This window comes from Trachypithecus francoisi, unplaced genomic scaffold (genome assembly GCF_009764315.1).
Source record: "Trachypithecus francoisi isolate TF-2019V2 unplaced genomic scaffold, Tfra_2.0 Lachesis_group3, whole genome shotgun sequence".
In the NCBI taxonomy this organism is placed as follows: domain Eukaryota; kingdom Metazoa; phylum Chordata; class Mammalia; order Primates; family Cercopithecidae; genus Trachypithecus; species Trachypithecus francoisi.
The window spans coordinates 116,621,865-116,640,785 of NW_022681468.1; the positions used below are offsets into that span (position 1 = coordinate 116,621,865).

Here is an 18,921-nt window from a genome sequence, read left to right on the forward strand (position 1 = left end):
GCCTGGCCAACATGGTGAAACCCTGTCTCTACTAAAAATACAAAAATTAGCTGGGTGTGGTGGCGGGTGCCTGTAATCCCAGCTACTCGGGTGGCTGAGGCACGAGAATCACTTGAAGCCAAGAGGCAGAGGTTACAATGAGCCTAGATTGTGCCACTGCACTCCAGCCTGGGCAACAGGGCCAGACTCTGTCTCAAAAAAGGAAAAAAATACTAGCTAATGAAATATGCAAATAAAACCATTGTTTAAACTCCCATTCCTAACCGGGCGTGGTGGCTCATGCCTTTAATCCCAGCACTTTGGAAAACCAAGGCAGGAGGATCACAGGCAACATAGCGAGACCCCAACCCTACCGAAAAAAAAAATTAGCCAGGCATGGTGGCACATGACTGTGGTCCCAGCTACTCAAGAGGCTGAGGCAGGAGGATCACTTGAGCCCAGAAGGTCAAGCCAGCAGTGAGTTATGATCATGTCATGGCATTCCAGCCAGGGTGGAGTGAGACCTGTTTCAAAAAAAAAAATTTTTTTTTTTTTTTTGAGAGGGAGTCTTGCTCTGTCACCCAGGTTGGAGTGCAGTGGCACAATCTTGGCTCACTGCAACCTCCGCTTCCGAGGTTCAAGCGATTCTCCTGACTCAGCCTCCCAAGTAGCTGGGATTACAGGCACCCACCACCACACCCAGCTAATTTTAGTATTTTTAGTAGAGTTGGGGTTTCACTATGTTGGCCAGGCTGATCTCAAACTCCTGATCTCAGGTGATCCACCTGCCTCGGCCTTCCAAAGTGCTGGGATTACAGGCGTGAGACACTGCGCCCGACCTAAAAAATTTTTTTGTTAAAAAAATTAACTATTTCTGAAATTCACTACTGATATGAAGAAAGTCACAAGGGAATATACCTCCCATTCTAGCAAACAACAACAAAAGGCCAGATTAGCTAGAAAATAAAAAATATGTTTAACTCATCAGAAAAGCTAAGGACACAAAGAAATCTGGGTTGGGTGCAGTGGTTTATGCCTGTAACCCCAGGACTTTGGGGCACCGAGGCAGGCAGATCGCTTGAGCTCAGAAGTTGGCCATCAGCCTGGGCAACATGGCAAAACCCTGTCTTGACAAAAAATACAAAAATTAGCCGAGTGTGGTGGTACACGCCTGTAATCCCAGCTGCTCAGGAGGCTGAGGTGGGAGGATCAGTTGAGCCAGGCAGGCAGAGATTGTAGTGAGCTGAGATCACTACAGGCTGTACTCCAAGCTGGGTAAGAGTGAGACCCTGTCTTAAAACAAAAATAAAAACCAAAGAAACCTAAATGATCCAAACTCCAGAAAGTGCCAACTCCTTCACAGGAGAGAAGAGACCCCCTAGCTGTTGTTATTCCTAGTTGAACTATGGTAGGAAGAGGAATACTACAGGGGTACAAAAGAGAAACCTGTTGAAATTTAACAAAATTTTCACAACCCCTTGGAGGCTGGTTTGACATTAGAACCTAGAGGACTCAAATCCACAGAGGAAGGCTTCCCACCAATCTTACCCCTTAGATGATAACCAGGTACAGGACGGTGTAGTACACTAAAGTTGTGGATAATAGAAGGAAAGCTGAGAGAGCTTGACTTCTCCCAAGGGCAAAATACCCTTTAAAGATGAAAGGGGAGGCAGGATTGTTGTGAAATCCAACAGAGGCACGCTTGGAGGCTAAGAGGGGTCAGAAATGCTAAGAAACCCATCCCCTAGGCATTGTGGACATTCCTCTACAAAAGGGCAGGGCACGCACGAGAGCTGAGAAAAATATCCTCCTGTCCCCAGCTCACTGATAAAAAAAATCCTGGCAGCAAGCTTGTAAAGCAGGGAAAGATCTCCCACGTTGATAAAAGCTGGTGGCTTAGCTATGAAGCAAAATAAGATCTCTGGAATCTTGCCAATGCCCAAAACTCAGACCCTGGTGATATGAGAGTTCTGATTCTACCTTCATTCAAAATATTTGAAGCTAGAGGTAAACTGAATCAAACTAAACTAAAACTGCAATGAAGCCCCAATCTAGAATTCATATACATCACATTGAGCCACCATTCAAGTGGCCTGAAAAAAAATACAAAGGACATGCCCTGTTTTGGAAGTAAATATTTGCTTCAATTTCTCTCTTTTTTTTTTCAACATAAAACGTCCATCATCCAATCAAATATACAAGTCATACAAAAGCAAGAAAATAAGATTCATGGTAAGGGAGGGGAAGGGCTCAACAGAAGCAGAACTAGATGTTGAATTATCAGTTTGGATCTTTAAAATAACTGATACAAGGAAAAAAAACAATAAAATAACTGATTAAGATACTAAAAAGTAGAGTGGAAAATGTGGAAAACATGAATGAAGAAATAGGAAATTTCAGCAGAAAATGGTAACTATACAAATATAATGAAATGCTAGAAATAAAAATATTAGAAAAAAATTAAAAATAATTCAGTGCAACTATGTATTCATAAATAACTAAAAACAAAAAAATTTTAAATGGAGAATTCAATAGACAAGTTTAACAGGTTAACATTGGAAAGCATCAAAAAACTTAAAGATGGTTAAATGGAAAGTATCCAAACTGAAAACAAAAAGAAAACAGGGCAGGGGAAAAATCACCTGAGATCTGTAGGTTTATATCAAATCATCTAATATACATGTAAATAGAATCTCCAAAGAGGAGAAGCAAGAAAGTATGAGACAAGAGAAAAATGTAAACAGATAATGGCCAAGAAAGAATCAATATTAATGAAAGACATCAACACAGATCCAAGAAGTTCAGTAAGCTCTAGACAAAGAAAAACATCCCTAGATATATCCTAGTCAATCTGCTGAAAAGTAAATATAATGCACAGATGCAGCCATTGAGAACAACCACACATTATGGAAAGGGAAATAAAAATTAAAATGATGAATGACTTCTCACCAGAAACAAATGAGGCCTGAGTACAATAAAATAACTTCTTTAAAGTACTGAAAGAAGAAATAAAAGGTCAACATAGAATCCTATATCCAACTAAAATACTCCTTAAAAATAAAAGGAAGGACATTCTTTAATAGACAAAAGCTGAGAGAACTTATCTCTATTAAAGACTGCAATAGGGCCAGGCACAATGGCTCACACCTGTAATCCCAGCACTTTGGGAGGCCAAGGTGGGCAGATCACCTGAGGTCAGGAGTTCAAGACCAGCCTGGCCAATATGGTGAAACCCAGTTTCTACTAAATATATAAAAGTTAGCTGGGCTTGGTGACATGTGCCTATAATCCCACCTACTTGGGAGGCTGAGGCAAGAGAATCGCTTAAACCTGGGAGGCGGAGGTTGCAGATCACACCACTGCACCCTAGCCTGGGCGACAGAGCAAGACTTAGTCTCAAAAAACAAAAACAAACACAAAAAAACAGAAAAAAAAAACAAAAACAAACACAAAAAAACAGAAAAAACAAAAAACGCTGCAATAGGCTGGGCACTGTGTCTCATGCCTGTAATGCCAACACTTTGGGAGGGCAAGGTAGGAGGATCACTTGAGCCTAGGAGTTCCAGATCAATCTGGGCAACATATCAAGACTCCATGTCTACAAAAAAGAAAAAGAAAAATTAGCCAGGTGTGGTGGCGCACACCTGTGGTCCCAGCTACTCAGGAGGCTGAGGCAGGATGATCACTGGAGCCAAGAAAGTTGAGGCTGCAGTGAGCCACATTCATGCCACCACACTCCAGCCTGGGTGACAGAGACCCTGTCTCAAAACAAAAACAAAAACAGTCCATGGGAGCCAAGTGTGGTGGCTCACACCTCTAATCTCAGCACTCTGAGAGGCCAAGGCAGGAGGAGTGCTTGAGGCCAGGAGTTTGAGGCCATCATGGGCAACAAGGCAAGACCTACAAAAAATTTCTTAAATTTGCCTGGTGTGGTGACATGCACCTGTAGTCCTAGTTACTCAGGAGGCTGAGGCAGGAGGATTGCTTGAGTCCAGGAGCTCAAGGCTGCAGTGAGCTATGATCGTGTCATTGCGCTCCAGCCTGGCAGCCTGAGCAACACAGTAAGACTGTCTCTAAAACAACAACAAAACTGTCCATGGGCTGGATCTGGCCCATGGGCCACTGTTTGCCAACCCCTACAGCATACCATCTTAACAAAATAAAAAAGAGAAATACATAATAATCTTATTAGAAGCTAAAAATGCATCTCACAAAATTTAGCAACCCTTCCTAATAAAAATTCTCAACAAATTAGAAAAAGAAAAGAACTTCTTTGGGCTGTTCTGTGAAAATCTTACAGTTAACATTATACTCAGTGATGAAATGTTAAAATCTTTATCCCTAAGATTGAGAGAACAAGGCAAGGTGTCTGCTCTCACCACACGTTAAACATTGCACTAGATATTGTAGCCAGTGCAGAAAGGCATTATTTGCAAACTACACTGTTGTGTATATATTTAATGTAAAACTGTATGGAATCTACAAGAACTATTTCTAGTATAAATGAATTTAGCAAGGTGGCACGATTCAAGATCAACCTACAAAAATCAGCCAGGTGCACTGGCACATGCCTAAAGTCCCAGCTACTTGGGTGACTGAGGCATGAGAATCCCTTGAGCTCAGGAGTTTGAGACCAACCTGGGCAACATAGTGAGACCCATCTCTAAACAAACAAACAAAAAATCAATTGTATTTCTAGATACTAGCAACAAACAACCTAAAAATGCAAATTAGCCAGGTGTGGTGGCCAACAAGAGCAAAACTCCATCTCAAAAAAGAAAAAAAAATTAAAAATATTTTAAAAACCAAATGCTTAAGAAAACGTCTAATGTAAGATATGCAAGTCTTATGCAAGGGAAGCTACAAAACATTGCTGAGCAAAAAATTTAATACCTAAATAAATGACAAGACCTAATATGTTCATGGATTAGCTGACTCAATACTATTAAAATGTTCATTCTAAATTGACCTATAGACTCAACAAAACCCCATATCAAGATTCTAGCAGTTATTTATTTATTTATTTATTTATTTATTTTTTTTGAGACGGAGTCTTGATCTGTTGCCCAGGCTGGAGTGCTGTGGCCGGATCTCAGCTCACTGCAAGCTCCGCCTCCCGAGTTCACGCCATTCTCCTGCCTCAGCCTCTTGAGTAGCTGGGACTACAGGCGCCTGCCACCTCGCTCGGCTATTTTTTTTATTTTTTAGTAGAGACGGGGTTTCACTGTGTTAGCCAGGATGGTCTCGATCTCCTGACCTCATGATCCACCCCTCTTGGCCTCCCAAAGTGCTGGGATTACAGGCTTGAGCCACCCCGCCTGACCTATTTATTTATTTTTTAAGACAGGGTCTTGCTGTCACCCAAGCTGGAATGCAGTGGCATGAACACAGCTCACCCAGCACAGCTAAGTTTGAAAAACAAGATGAGCTAATTCTAAAACTTTTATGACAATCCAAAGAATCAAGAATAACCAAAGCAGTCTTGAAAAATAAAAAACGGAAGGATTTACTAATTTAAAGACTTACTAGAAGGCTTCAATAATCCAAAGTGTGGTACTGATGTAAGGATACACAAATAGATTAATGGACCAGAACAGAAAATGTAGAAATACACACGCACATGTGATCAATTTTTAACCAAGGTACCAAGTCAATTTCATGGGTAGAGAAAAGTCTTTTTAAGTAAATGTTGCTGGAACAACTGTATATCCATGTTGGAAAAAAATCAAACCTCATTCTGTTCACAAAAATTAATTTGAGATGGATCACAGACCTAAACATACAATTTCAAACCATAAAACTTCTAGAAGAAAATATGTTCTTTGTGACTCTGAGGTCATAAAACCATAAAATAAAAAAACTGATAAAGTGGATTTTATCAAACAAATTTGTTCATCAAAAGATCCCAATAAGTGAATACAGAGTCTTTAAAAAAAAAATCATAGCATATCTATCCATCAAAGGATTTATATCCAAAATACAAATAATACCTACAATAAAAAAAATCCAACTTTAAAATGAGAAAAGACATGAAAGACACTTCATGAAAGATATACAAATGAAAAATAAGCATATGAAAAAGTGCTCAACATCACTAATCATCTGGGAAATGTAATGTAAATTAAAATCAGTTATTTAATATATGCTGAAATGGCTAATATTAAAAAACCTGACAATGTAAATGTTGACAGACATGTGAAGCAACTGTAACTCTCATACATGACTGATGGGAGTACAAAATGGTAAAACCACTTTGGAGAACAAGAGGGCAGTTTCTTATAAACATGCACTTACCATATGAACCAGTAATTTTCTACTCTTATTTATCCAAGAGAAATGAAAACGTATATCCACAAAAAACAAAAACAAAAGGCTGTGTTAAGAATATCGATAGCATCCTTATTCATAATTGCCCCAGACTGGAAACAACCTAAAAGTCCTTCACTAGGAGAATGAATAAACAAATTGTGGTATATTTATAGAATGAAATACTACTCAGCAATAGAGAACAATGTCCTGATATATACAATATGGATGTCTTTCAAGCATTATCAGTGAAAGAACCCAGATGCAAAGGAGTACATTATTCTATGATTCCACTTATATGTAATCCAAAAGCAGGTAAAACAAATCTTTAGTGATAAAAATCAGGAAGTGATCGCTGGAGTGGGGAGGCGCTCAGGGGTGATTTAAAGGTATTTGAGAACTTTCTGGGTTAATTGTAATGTTTTATGTCTTCTTTTGGTAATTATTACACAGATGTATACAATTGTCAAAACATCAAACTTAACACTTAAGATGTGTGCATTTTGTAATAATATTAATTTCTACATATCAGTTTAAAATAAAGGTGAGCAGTGGATTCCTATTCCAGGAGTGTTTGTCTCCGACTCTTTCCTGGCCTACTATCAGTTTGCTTCAGTGAGATTTTGGGGCTCCAATCTATTCAGGACCAGGCTCTTGATTATGGAATTTATCTTAAAGGGCACACAATCCAGTGTCCCAGCGATAGCATTTAGAATCTGTAAAGCAATTTTGTGGAAACAACAGTCATTTATTTCCATCAGTTAGTGAGCAACCATTTGACCATTGTAAGGCACTGGCTTGTACATGGACTTCCTTAAAGTACAGCACTTAACCTACTTTATTGCAAGCTAGTCACAATGGAGTAAAAATTAATTATTCAAAGACATGGAGAACATTATCACCTTTCATTAATCCCATTCTCTAGCATTTGCTGCCCTGACCTTTACAACACTCCAAATTAGTACTAGGACTTTTGGATACAAAATCATTTCCTATCCACAGCAGACATCTTTTCCAAAGCAGGTAGACACTCAGATCATTCTTCCTTATTAGAAAACTCTTTAGTGCTTTCCCTAGTTAGATAGAAATAAACCACAAGTCTGGGTATGTGGTAGGAATTTATTAACAAGCAAACATCTTTGTTCATACCAGGAAGACCAGCAATTAGATTATAAATGACTTGAGAGCAAGTGCAAGAACTTAACAATTTTAGAGCATTCCATGAGAATGTCTATTTGCCCAAGAAGGCCCACAAGAAGTGCTCTACAAATGCTGGTTATTATTTTATGCTGTACTTCCTCTGAGAAAATGATGTGACATATAGAGGTGGGAGTACACATAGCAAAGAAGTCTCCCTCTAAAAGGAAGATGGGAAATTCAAGTAATGGTGTTTTTGGGTAAGATCCCTAAGAAAACTTAGGACAAAATCCTGCTGTGTTTGCTCAGTCCTCAGGAATCCCACTTGACCAACTGACTCCAGAGAGCTAGAGCCTCACTGCACATGCCTCAGATTCATAATTCTAAGAACAGCCATTTAATGTGCACTGAACTGGCTTACAGGGCACTACTCTGCTGTTATACAGAAACAAACCTTAGCTATCAGAAGGAAATCTGAAATCTATAGAAACGTTTTCAGTCTTAAAAAGCTTTCTGGGGGATAAACTGTCTACCATAAAGAGTTGGTTTTGTATTATTTTTTTTGAGACAGTCTCTCTGTTGCCCAGGCTGGAGTGCAGTGGCGTGATCTTAGCTCACTGTAACCTCCACCTCCCGGGTTCAAGCGATTCTCCTGCCTCAGCCTCCTGAGTAGCTGGGATTACAGGCATGCGCCACCATGCCTGGCCAATTTTTGTATTTTTAGTAGAAACGGGGTTTCACTATATTGGCCAGGCTGGTCTCGAATTCCTGACCTTGTGATCCACCTGCCTCGGCCTCCCAAAGTGCTGGGATTACAAGGTGTGAGCCACCATGCCCGGCCTGGTTTTACATTTCTATAATCACCCTCCAAATTCTCATTCTGAAAGAAACTTGAATACTCCATGGCTAAAGGCAGGCAGGTGACTTGGAGTAAATACCGAACAGGCATAATCAGTGAAGAGGGTTTTGCAAGTGCCAAATAAGACATAAATTGGTGCTGAGGAAGTATTATGTATATAAAGTCAATGTCAGCTGGGCATGGTGGCTTGCACCTATAGTCCCAGGTACTCAGGAGGCTGTGGCAGGAAGATGGCTTGAGTCCTGGAGTTCACGGCAATAGTGCACCCGAATTGTGCCTGTGAAGAGCCATTATACTCCAGCCTGGGCAACATAGTGAGACCCCACCTCTAAAAAAATAGTAATTTTTTTAAAAGCCCATGTCATCAGATCAAAGTAAGTAAGGTTGAACTTCTGGAAAGGGTTTGGAAATGCAGGGCTGGCTTGCTTAATTCATTAAAATGCTAGGGTCACTCTCAAATGTGAGCAGAAAAAAGGAATACTTTGAGTACTTCTGAACAGTGTATCTGAGATCACCAACAAAAGAGGCATTTGTTTTGGAGAGATGAACCAAGATAAGAACTAAGTTTCCAGGGCAATCTTACGTTGGAAGTCCCCTAATCAGTCTATATATAATTTTAGCAGGTGCTTTTGGTGACTGAGAAGCAGATACAGTGTGGTGAAAATAATATACTGATCAAATAGCAGAGCTGGCTCTGATCTTAACTGGTTGAGCGGCCTTGGGCAATCCAACGAATCTATGTAGAATCAAGGTTGAGAGCTTCAGACAAACCAACAGACCTTTTGTTTACTGCTGTAGCGCCAGTGCCTGGCACTGTGGATGGCGACCAATAAAACCTAGGTTTGTAACTTCATTCTGCCACTTACTAACAGGATGACCTCAGGGAAACTACCCATCTTTGAGCTTCTATTTTCTTATTTATAAAATGAAAATAGTAACTACATCATAAGATTGAGATGGAAGAGCTAGAAGCAGTGGCACATGCCTATGATCCCAGCTACTCAGGAGGCTGAGGCAGAAGGGTTGGTTGAGCCCAGGAGTTCAAGTACAGCCTGGGCAACACAGCAAGACTGTCTCTTAAAAAAATAAAAATAAAAATAAACAAGATGGAAACAAACCATTTGGTAAATACTAAGTCGCCACAATTATCTATCATATGACAATTCATTACATATATTTAAAAAATTAAAACTTCAGGGCATTTCAGTTTTGTCAAAGACAATTTCCATGATGTGAACCCAGCTAACTAGGATCTCCAAGTTTTCCTTCCTGATTAAGCTCTCAACATCCACGCTTGTATTGATGATCCTGCCCCATGGATCTCACTGGTTCTCTCTACACGTGTCTGGAACAGTTAACATGGTAATACCCGGAGCTATGGGGTAACTGACAAGAAAAGCAGCAGTAAGAGCCACAAAAGAATGATGTACAGATGGCAGACAATACCATTTTAGGGGTCCAAAATGGTTTTCTAGTTCCCAGTTCAATCTCATCCTGCTTTTGGGAATCTCTGAGACAGCTCTGTATCCTTATCTTTTGCCCAAGTTAGCACTATTGTGCTTATTATTGTAACTAGGTTTTGTTTTCACATGTTCTTTGATCCTCACAATACTCCTACGTAACAGACAACAGCATAACAGAACGAACATATGGAATCAGACAAGCATGGCCCTGTTAAACACTCAGTGTGTAACTTTGGAGTACGTTAGTAGTGTATGAGTGTCTTTCCTCATAAAAATAGGGTAACAATGCCCATTTTGCTTTAGGGCTGCTTGGAAGATACAGAGAAAAGTAAGGCATGTGGCAAGAAGCACTCAACAAATTACAGTTCCTATTAGTATTCCCATTTTACAAAAGGGAAAACTATGGCTGAGAAGTGTCAATATTCTTACTATTATACCACACTTGAAAAAAAAATAACAAGATTATCAAAAGAATGAAAGAAGTAGGAAACTTGTGAACTCTAAGTGCTCGTGGAATTGTGCAGATTTGATGCAAATAGCTTTAATGACAGTTTTGCTTATAACCAGTCAACTTCCTTCGCTCAGACTCTATTATTTTCCCTAGATTTCTCCCCCTTGGCAAGAGAATGTACTGCCAATCAACATGGCTGCTTGTCAGTTCTACTTCTTGGTAAGACTTTGTTTTGTGATTTTCTCCAAGGTGGACCATTTACCAGAAAACCGACAAAAAAACAAATCGGGCACTGCACACCAGACCCTTGGGAGGCACCATTCCACAAAACCCACTCAACTAGGGCCTCCAGTGAGGCCCTATTCTGAGCCCATCAATTTGCCTTGAATTATTTTGTCCCTTATGATCTGGAGTTGCTCGCCTATATTCTCTTTTTGCAACTATAGAAGGCAATCCAGATCACAGATCTCAACCTAGTCTGCACATGAGAATCACTGATTAGAATCAGGGGGTGAGAATGTGGAAAGGGCTTTACAAAAAATACTGATGCCTACCCAAAGCAATTAAATCATAATCTCCACAAGGTAAGACTCAGGCACTAATAATTGTTTAAAGCTTCTCAGTGATTCCAATTCGCAGACAAATTTAAGTATCACTAGTCTAGGTAATGCTAGATGGACAGTGGCATTGTTGCAAGCCAAGACTAATAGAAGCTGGAAAATAAACTGCCCATGGCCGGTTTTTCTTTGGCCCACATTTAATTAAGATAATTCACATGAAGAAGATTTCACAGGCTCTTCTCAGAGCCCATATAGTCCAGGGTAGTCTATTTCTAAAATATTTACTTGGCTCTTGTTGATATTTCAGTTTGAGACTCCTGGATTACTTGAGACCTCTGAATTACTATGGTAATAAGGTTGTTGTGGCACTGATAGGGCTGCTACATATTAGTGTGTGACTGATTCACAAATTCTAACTGGCTCCTACCCTGAAAATAGTCCTAAATAAGCACATCTGTGGCCCTAAGTAAATGATAGCCTGAAAACTGCTTTTCACACATATCTCATATTATTTTTTTCCATCCTAAATGCTACTGCCTAGAGAAAGGTCAACAATAGTTGCCCTAAAAACTGGACCTAACTCCACACAAAAGCAAAAACTAAAAACCCAAAAGTTGTCTGTTTACTCCACTGGTAGGCACTATTTCACTGATATCCAACTGAGTATTTCTGAGTTGGCTATTTGATCTTGGGTAACTACAGAAGCAAAATCCTTAAAACCAACCAGATATAACCAAAGATATATCTTTACCCCCAAAGATATATGAAAGATCTGAGGGACCCACACATTTTCCTGTTTCTGAAGGAGCCAGAATTTTCTCATAAAACTCACTGCTTATCATCTTTTTAAAGCCTCAAAGGCTGAGATCCAAGGGATATGGATGTTCTGTGCATTTTCAGTTATCAATTGCAAAACAAATCCTGTAACAATTTTCCACAGACTATCCAAAATTCTTTACAATGGAAATCCATTTGAATAACTAAACCAACTGCAAATTACTTGGGCACTATTTAGCAAATCATACTAAACCATTTATTCTGAACTACCGTGACAGTCTTCACATGAAGACTGCCTACCTTAATCTGCAAGATGAAAAGGGCTACTCTTCTATCCATGGATGGTTTCTAATGAGGCAAAACACAGGGCCACATTAGTTGCAAACTGCAACAACGAATGAAAGATCAGAGATAGTATAGAGCAACCTCTAACAGTAGCAATGATAGGCATTTATAATAGTCTTTAATGTGGTTTAAAAGTACAACAATATAGTTAAGAACTACCTTCCCTGGCACAGAATACTAGGTCATTCTGAGACCAGAATAACAAACTATGATACAAAGAGGTAGTATGATGTTAAGTTTCAGGTAGAAGGAAATGAAAAATTGGGTGAGTTATTTAACCTCAGTGAGCCTTATCTTCCTCCTTTATAAAAAAGGGCAATTTCTTTTCCACTTGTTTTAGACAGTAAGTTGAAGTGCTTTGAAGAGGAAAAGTGATCAACTCCCATAATTACAGATTCAAGTAAGAGTAAATTAAATTGTCCTAAAACCTAGACTTGGCCAGAGTATCAACGACAAACTATCTTCAACTCTGGGACCTGGTTTCAGAAAACTCTCCCTTCATCCCTATATAACAGTACCACCTTTAAGAGTGAGCTAAAATGAAAGTAATGTGAAGGAGTTTTGAGGTTAGCTAAGAATGACTCAAAGTATTTTCTTTAAAAAAGTGGCAAAGAGCTATTGAGCATTTTTGTATCACTGTTACAACACGAACAACTTAAATTCATATTTGAGACGCAGAAATTGGAAAGCGTTCAGAAAATGCTCTGAAAGCTTCATTAACCAAGTTAAATGTTGGGGGAATGGGCTCATTCACAGTTCCCAAAGAAACTGAACCAAATTTAGACATTTTATATTAAGTGGGAACAGTGAATAAGGCACATAATACAGGTGGCTATTAGCCACCTTTAGTCATTTTTTAACTATAAAAATAAACATAAGTAACTAATGGAATAACAAAATAAAAGTTTATTTTATTAGAATTAGGAATGTTCTTTCCCTCTGGGCAACCTGAACAGTCCAGTTACAATGAAATCTAAGAACAGTTATTTCCACAGCACAGGGTGCTCTATGCACAAAATTACAGGGTTAGGAGCATTTAATCAATTTACCAATCTGATTGTCTCACCAACCCACCCCATCCCATCCCCCAAGTGCTCTATTACCAGGGTTTGTAGCTAAAAGAATTTGTTACATTAACTCCTTTTCTCTCTTCTACTAAATTTCAGTTCCTAATCCTGGTTGAACCACTTTATTACACTGCAGATTCAACCATTTCAAATGAAGTCAGCCAGTCTTGGATCTGTTGTATATGTGTGTATGTATACACGTGTATCTAATATATTTATTTAAACACACAGAAAACACATACAATCTGGGTTGTGGAAAATTACAGATAATTTAGTCTGATGATATTATATGCTACTCAATTTTACCACTGTGGTTTTTGTGTCCTGAGCTTTGGATCAAAATTTTATTTTAAATCACTGAAAGTCCATCTGCTGCTGATTGTTCAAATGAAGCATGTACTTTTAAAAAGAATGAAACTGACCTCAAGACATGGAGACGCTGGTGCTTACTGTGAATAGAGCCCTCAGATAAGACGACTTACGTAGGTGAAACAGGGAAGCTGTCATAATACGGTTTGCCTATCCCAGCTGGGTGCACTGAATCTACTAACAACATAAGCAATTCACTATGGGAATTCCATCATATATGGTGGTATCTGTTGAAAGCTTGCAAGTAGAAAAGGGCCAGTTCATCTTGATCATACAAATTTGGGAATGCACCCACAACTGCAATACCCTCAGGTAGTATGCCAACACTGAAACTAGAAAGCATCTCTAAAAAGCACTGTTCCTCACGGGTGAAGACTGGTATTATGACGTGCACACACAATGTTGGGGTATTTGTTGCAACAGGAACACATGGATTTATGACACTCAAACCTAGATACTGCAAAGTTAACTGGTAAGACTTTTTTTTTAAACACCACACATACACAAAGCATTTTAAAGGAGCCACATACATCTATCTAGCAACTCTGACTGCTTTTCAAAGTTACCAGGGAAAGGAACTTAGGCTTTCTTTAAAAAAATCTCCTTAGTTTTAATGTATGTCTTTTTAAGATTGATATAATGTCATTTGAAGTAAAATAATGTCATATGAATAATGTCATATGGAAGAGGGGAGGGAGACGAGAATATGGAGGAAGCAGACACTGAATTCAGATTTGCACCTGAGGTGGCAAGGGAGGAAAGGAGAAAAGGTACAGGTAAAGTTGATCCTAAAGCGACAAGTGGTTTAAGGAAGCAGCATTTATACTCAGCAAACATTCACTGATTTTTGATGGGAAAAGAACAGTTGCCAGTACATCTCCTGTAACAACCTTTTCTAAAAGGAAAAGTAGGGTTGATTCAGCAAAGCCTAACTTAGGCAAAAGGCCAGAGGAAAGTGAACCTACTTCCCAATGGAGTAATAGGATGTACAATGTAAGAGCAGACAAAGCTGCCTCACAAATGGTAAACACTCCCTAGGCACAAGACATTTAAAGGAAGACGAAGAGGTCCTCAGCCTCAACTGGTATTTCATATTTAGACCTCTTAACCTAGTTGCCTAGCTCACTCTGTACTCCTGTATAAAACTGACAGATTTACGGATGCTGACCTATTGAAAAATACCACAGCCAGAATGGCCTAAACATGTATATAGTTAATAAAACCACCACCATCCTTTACTTTTAACATAGCTCTTAGTAGAAATTTCATAAAAATGGACATCACAGCTAAAATGCATTATTAATTCTCCTATGTGCTGACAATAAAAAAGCAGCAAACTCAGTGATTTCTATTTAAATGCACTAGATGGGAATATCATGTTCTAGGGGTGTTTGCCTTCAAACCGAACCCACAGCAACACACACAAGCAATTTCAGTATCCGCCATTTTAAATTCACAATCTGAGACTAAATGAATGGCTATTTATATTTAAAGCAAAACATTTTGTTTGACACCCTAATGTAGAGAAGGGGTGACAGACGAGCCATAACTAAAATCTGAAAAGGCTCAAAGCAGCAATTAAGGGAAAACCGAAAAGTAAAAGAAATTTTTAAATGCTTCCATTGGATGTGACAGGGAACTTAAGCCTACAGCTGTGCGCATAACACGGGCACACAAAGGCTTGGGTAGAGGCGTGATGCCATGGAGGGGGATTAGGTTGGGAACAGGTTAAATCATGAACTATAGCAACAAAACTCGCTGCTGTAGCCCTTAATCAGGTCATGGCATTTATTCAGAGCTTGACCTCCCTTGTCCTGATCAAGAGCAGGAATTCAAGGCATGAGGCCCATGGTCAGCAACAGACATACCAACACCAGAAAGGGCAAAGTAACCTCAGGAAAGTGAAAGAGCTCTAGATAGGTCTTCCAGAGGTGCTCAACCAACACACCTTCATCCCAACCCCAACCCGGGAAAGATAAGCAAACTGAAAGAAAATGCACAGCAAATAGACATAATCTTGAAGATTTTTAAAGAATAAATTTTTTTTGTAATTAAACATTATGCAAACACGTGCCACGCTTGCTTTGTCCATGCATATGCGCTATATACAATTTTGAAAAATACTGTGTTGTCCTCTTGTTTTAAAAGTCATATACAAAGTTTTTATGTTTTTTGTTTGTTGAATCCTCTTGCTGCCTACCCCTTCCCCATCCCAAGATTTTCTTTACAAGGAACTAAGCATCATTCACTCATGACCTTGGGGTATGAGAGAAAGAGAGTCAGTCTGTGTGTGGGTGTATCTGTATGTGTAGGGGAGGAAGGGGAAGAGGTCCTTTACCAAAGTACAACAAAATGGCTGGTTTGAACATGAAAAGCAGTGTCAAGGAGCTGTTTGAAATTTTAACTGTACTACACTCAGGAAAAGGAAAAAGAAAAAGAAAAAAGGAGTCAGCTTTGAGAATGAAGCTACGTTACAAGTTAAAGTTGGAGGGTTTTTAGTGTGTCTGTCACACTTTTGTTGGCGGCCTAGAATACTGTTGTACAATGGTTTATCTACCTTTTTTATTACAATATAATTTACTTAAACTTTCCGTTAACAAAACAATTCTGGTACTACAGACCAGTGGTGTCAGAATAGGCTTAGTGCCTCCTTGTTTGTGTTTGTTTTGTTTTAATTGCATGAGCACTCTAGATGGTAAAGTTTTCAGAGTTCATTTTATGCAGGGCCATTCTCAGTCCTCAATGTACTCCCACAGATCTTTTTCATAGCCTTCATGCACATGCTGTAACAAAACCCTTCGTCGACTCTCACAGTATCTGTAATCAAAGAGAAAAAAAAAACTTGTTGTCAGCCTCTAATAATAAAAAAAGAGGCATTTACTTATTTTTAAGGCATCCCTATAGTTTATCCAGACTCAGAACCAAGCACCTATTTTTAATTTTAATAGGCACATGTTCAGGTCTAGATGTACAGACACATCAAACTGCTTCTAATATTAAAATAGTATTTTCTGAAAGCCATTATTCCATGGGAATTAATTTTAAAGCAATAAAGTATTACAAGTTCTGATGGACCTTAGAAATAATTCAGTCCCACAGTTCTGCAGATAAACAGGTTCAGAAATAATTTCATGGGTTCTTTATTCACATCCTTAAAAATCTTTGTTAACTGTAAAAGTACTATGAACACATTATAGTAGCTAAAATTGGCTAAGGGAAGGGAAGATATTGGTTAGGACTAAATCTCCAAGTCTTCCAAACTCCCCAAGTTTCCTACTACTTTCAAAAGACACTAGCATTTGTCACTTTGGGAGAAAGAGCTTCATGTTGAGGAATCGAACATTTTGCATCTCTATCTTAAGAGACGGCACATCTTGAAAAACCAACTCCTAGGACAAGTATCTCCTTAGATATATATATACACACAAAAAAAATCTAATAAAAACTCTAAAAAGTAAGTTCCCATAGCTCATTTGTGAATAGCCATGACCCATACATAGGATTCCAGGCTAAGACCAACATCCAATTCTCACTCTCATCCTAAAAGCCACTTGGCCTTTCTGGGTTCTTTCTTCCTTGCAAGGTAGCAACTAAATAATTGAACAGAAGCAGAATTAGCCAGTAGAATAAGTGGTTGAATTCCTCCTCTATGTATGCTTCACCAGTACTACTACCTGCAATTTAGTGCCCAACGGACAGAAGCAATTTGTGAGAAACATGGCAGCAGCTCAGTTGGTGGATATGCTAAACCTAGTTTCACTATCACTGAACTTGACCACTAAGGCACACTAGACCATCACTGGCAGAAAGTTTATTCAACAGCTTAAAAAAAAAATTACCTGTACTTGTCTTGTACTTTCTGCTTTATATCCTGCAGAGAATCTTGGGAAATATCTCGTTCAAGGTAGCCCGAGAGCACCTCTGTGGCATTCTCTAGATCTGCTTGGTTATTCTGTAAGAAGAATAAAAGTAAATTTTGGCTTCAAAATAAAGCTAAAAGATAAACCATTTTCACTGTTTTGTTGACTACAGACTGCTCTCAACACTGATTCCATAACTTTCATAGGTGGTCTAACTGCACCTGTAATGCTCTAGGGCTTTCATCTCTAATAATTTGTTTGTTCTTTTCCAGAACAATTTTTTAAATGTTAAAAGAATTAAAGATTTCACCCATTACTTTTGGAAGAATACTGAAGACCATTTGAAAGGATTTAAAATGTCTCTTGGAATTTTCTCATTCTGAGAGCTGCTCTTTGCTAAAAACTCAAAGGGAAACGAGAAAAAATAGAAACCTATTATTGCTTACATCTGGCTATACTTATTTCTTGTAAGAGAACACTGTACAGAAGATTCAAATTATATCATCCTTTACTATGATGGCTAGTTCTGTACCGGTTACCCAAATGAAGTCCCATCTGCTAGTCAGGCTTATTGTCTAATCATATATAGATATCCATGTTTTATGCATCAATTTTAAATGAGCATCTTTACTTGAGAAAACCTTACTGCTAAAAGCTGGCTTTTTAGTCATTACTTCTCCACTAAAGACAACCATAACCACCACATTAATTTCTAATATTGCAGGGTTACTTTAGCCTGAATAAAGGTTTCTATTGAGAACTTATCATGTTCCAGGTGCTATATAGCAATTAACACAAATTGTCTCACTTAAACACAAATTGTCTCACTTAAACCTCGTAACAACCTAGAAAGGTATTATCCTCACTTTAAAATGGAGAAATAAGAGGTTAAGTAATTTGCTCCAAATTAACAGACTTAAAATACAATAAAGTAAAGATTAAAATCTAGGGCTGACTCCAGAATCTGCGTACCTAATCACTAGCTGGCTAAACAACATCGATCTGAATATAATTTAGGACAGAAATAGAAATTTCTTCTATCTTTGTAATAAATACATTCGTCTATCTACATTTTCTGAATAAACAAGAACCCTGAAAACTCTGTATCTTATATATGAAAGATCAGGTAGTCCTATGATACAAGGTGGGCTTTTTCCTCACCCAGAACTACTCCTACCTCAAAGATAATGGACTGGTTATTCTTTTTGAGGTAGAAAGCGAAGACATAAGTGTACATGAGTGTGGCACGACACTGGCAGAGGACATCAACTGCTTTCTTCAGGAACTGCACCTCAATCCAGGACATGTTGTGCTGTTGCATCTCCTCCATTTTCTGTTTCACCTGAGCATATAGTTTGTGCTCAAAGCGCAGACTCTGCATGTGGTTCATATAGCGATTACAGTAGAACAGGTACCTCTGCAGGGCTGCCCTAGATCGCTGTCCCATTAAGAAAAATTGGGTGATATAATTATAACATGTAAACTGTACACAAAAGCTGATTATCAAATTAAAACCACAATGAGGTATCACTTCACACCTGTTAGAATGGTTTTTATCAAAAAGATGAAAGGTAAGTCTAGGCAAAGATAAAGAAAGAAGCAAACTCTTGATACATTGTTGATGGGAGTGTAACTTAGTAGAGCCATTATGGAAAATGGTATGGGGAGGTTCCTCAAAAAACTGAAAACAAAACTACCACAGAATCCAGCAATACCACTACTGTGTATATATGAAAAGGAACTGAAAT

The 18,921-nt window shown here is 38.7% G+C and overlaps 1 protein-coding gene across 1 annotated transcript in view; it reads right to left on the reverse strand.

The window, feature by feature from the left end:
• Positions 1–12,763: 12,763 nt before the first annotated feature.
• ARIH1 (ariadne RBR E3 ubiquitin protein ligase 1) overlaps positions 12,764–18,921 on the reverse strand; it is a 117,014-nt gene continuing 110,856 nt past the window's right edge. Inside the window, exons 12-14 of the mRNA XM_033189470.1 lie at positions 18,351–18,611; positions 17,153–17,265; positions 12,764–16,130 (exon numbers count right to left, since the gene is read on the reverse strand). Coding sequence (XP_033045361.1) covers positions 16,046–16,130; positions 17,153–17,265; positions 18,351–18,611 — 459 coding nt within the window. The 3' untranslated portion in view covers positions 12,764–16,045. The remainder of the gene's footprint in view (positions 16,131–17,152; positions 17,266–18,350; positions 18,612–18,921) is intronic.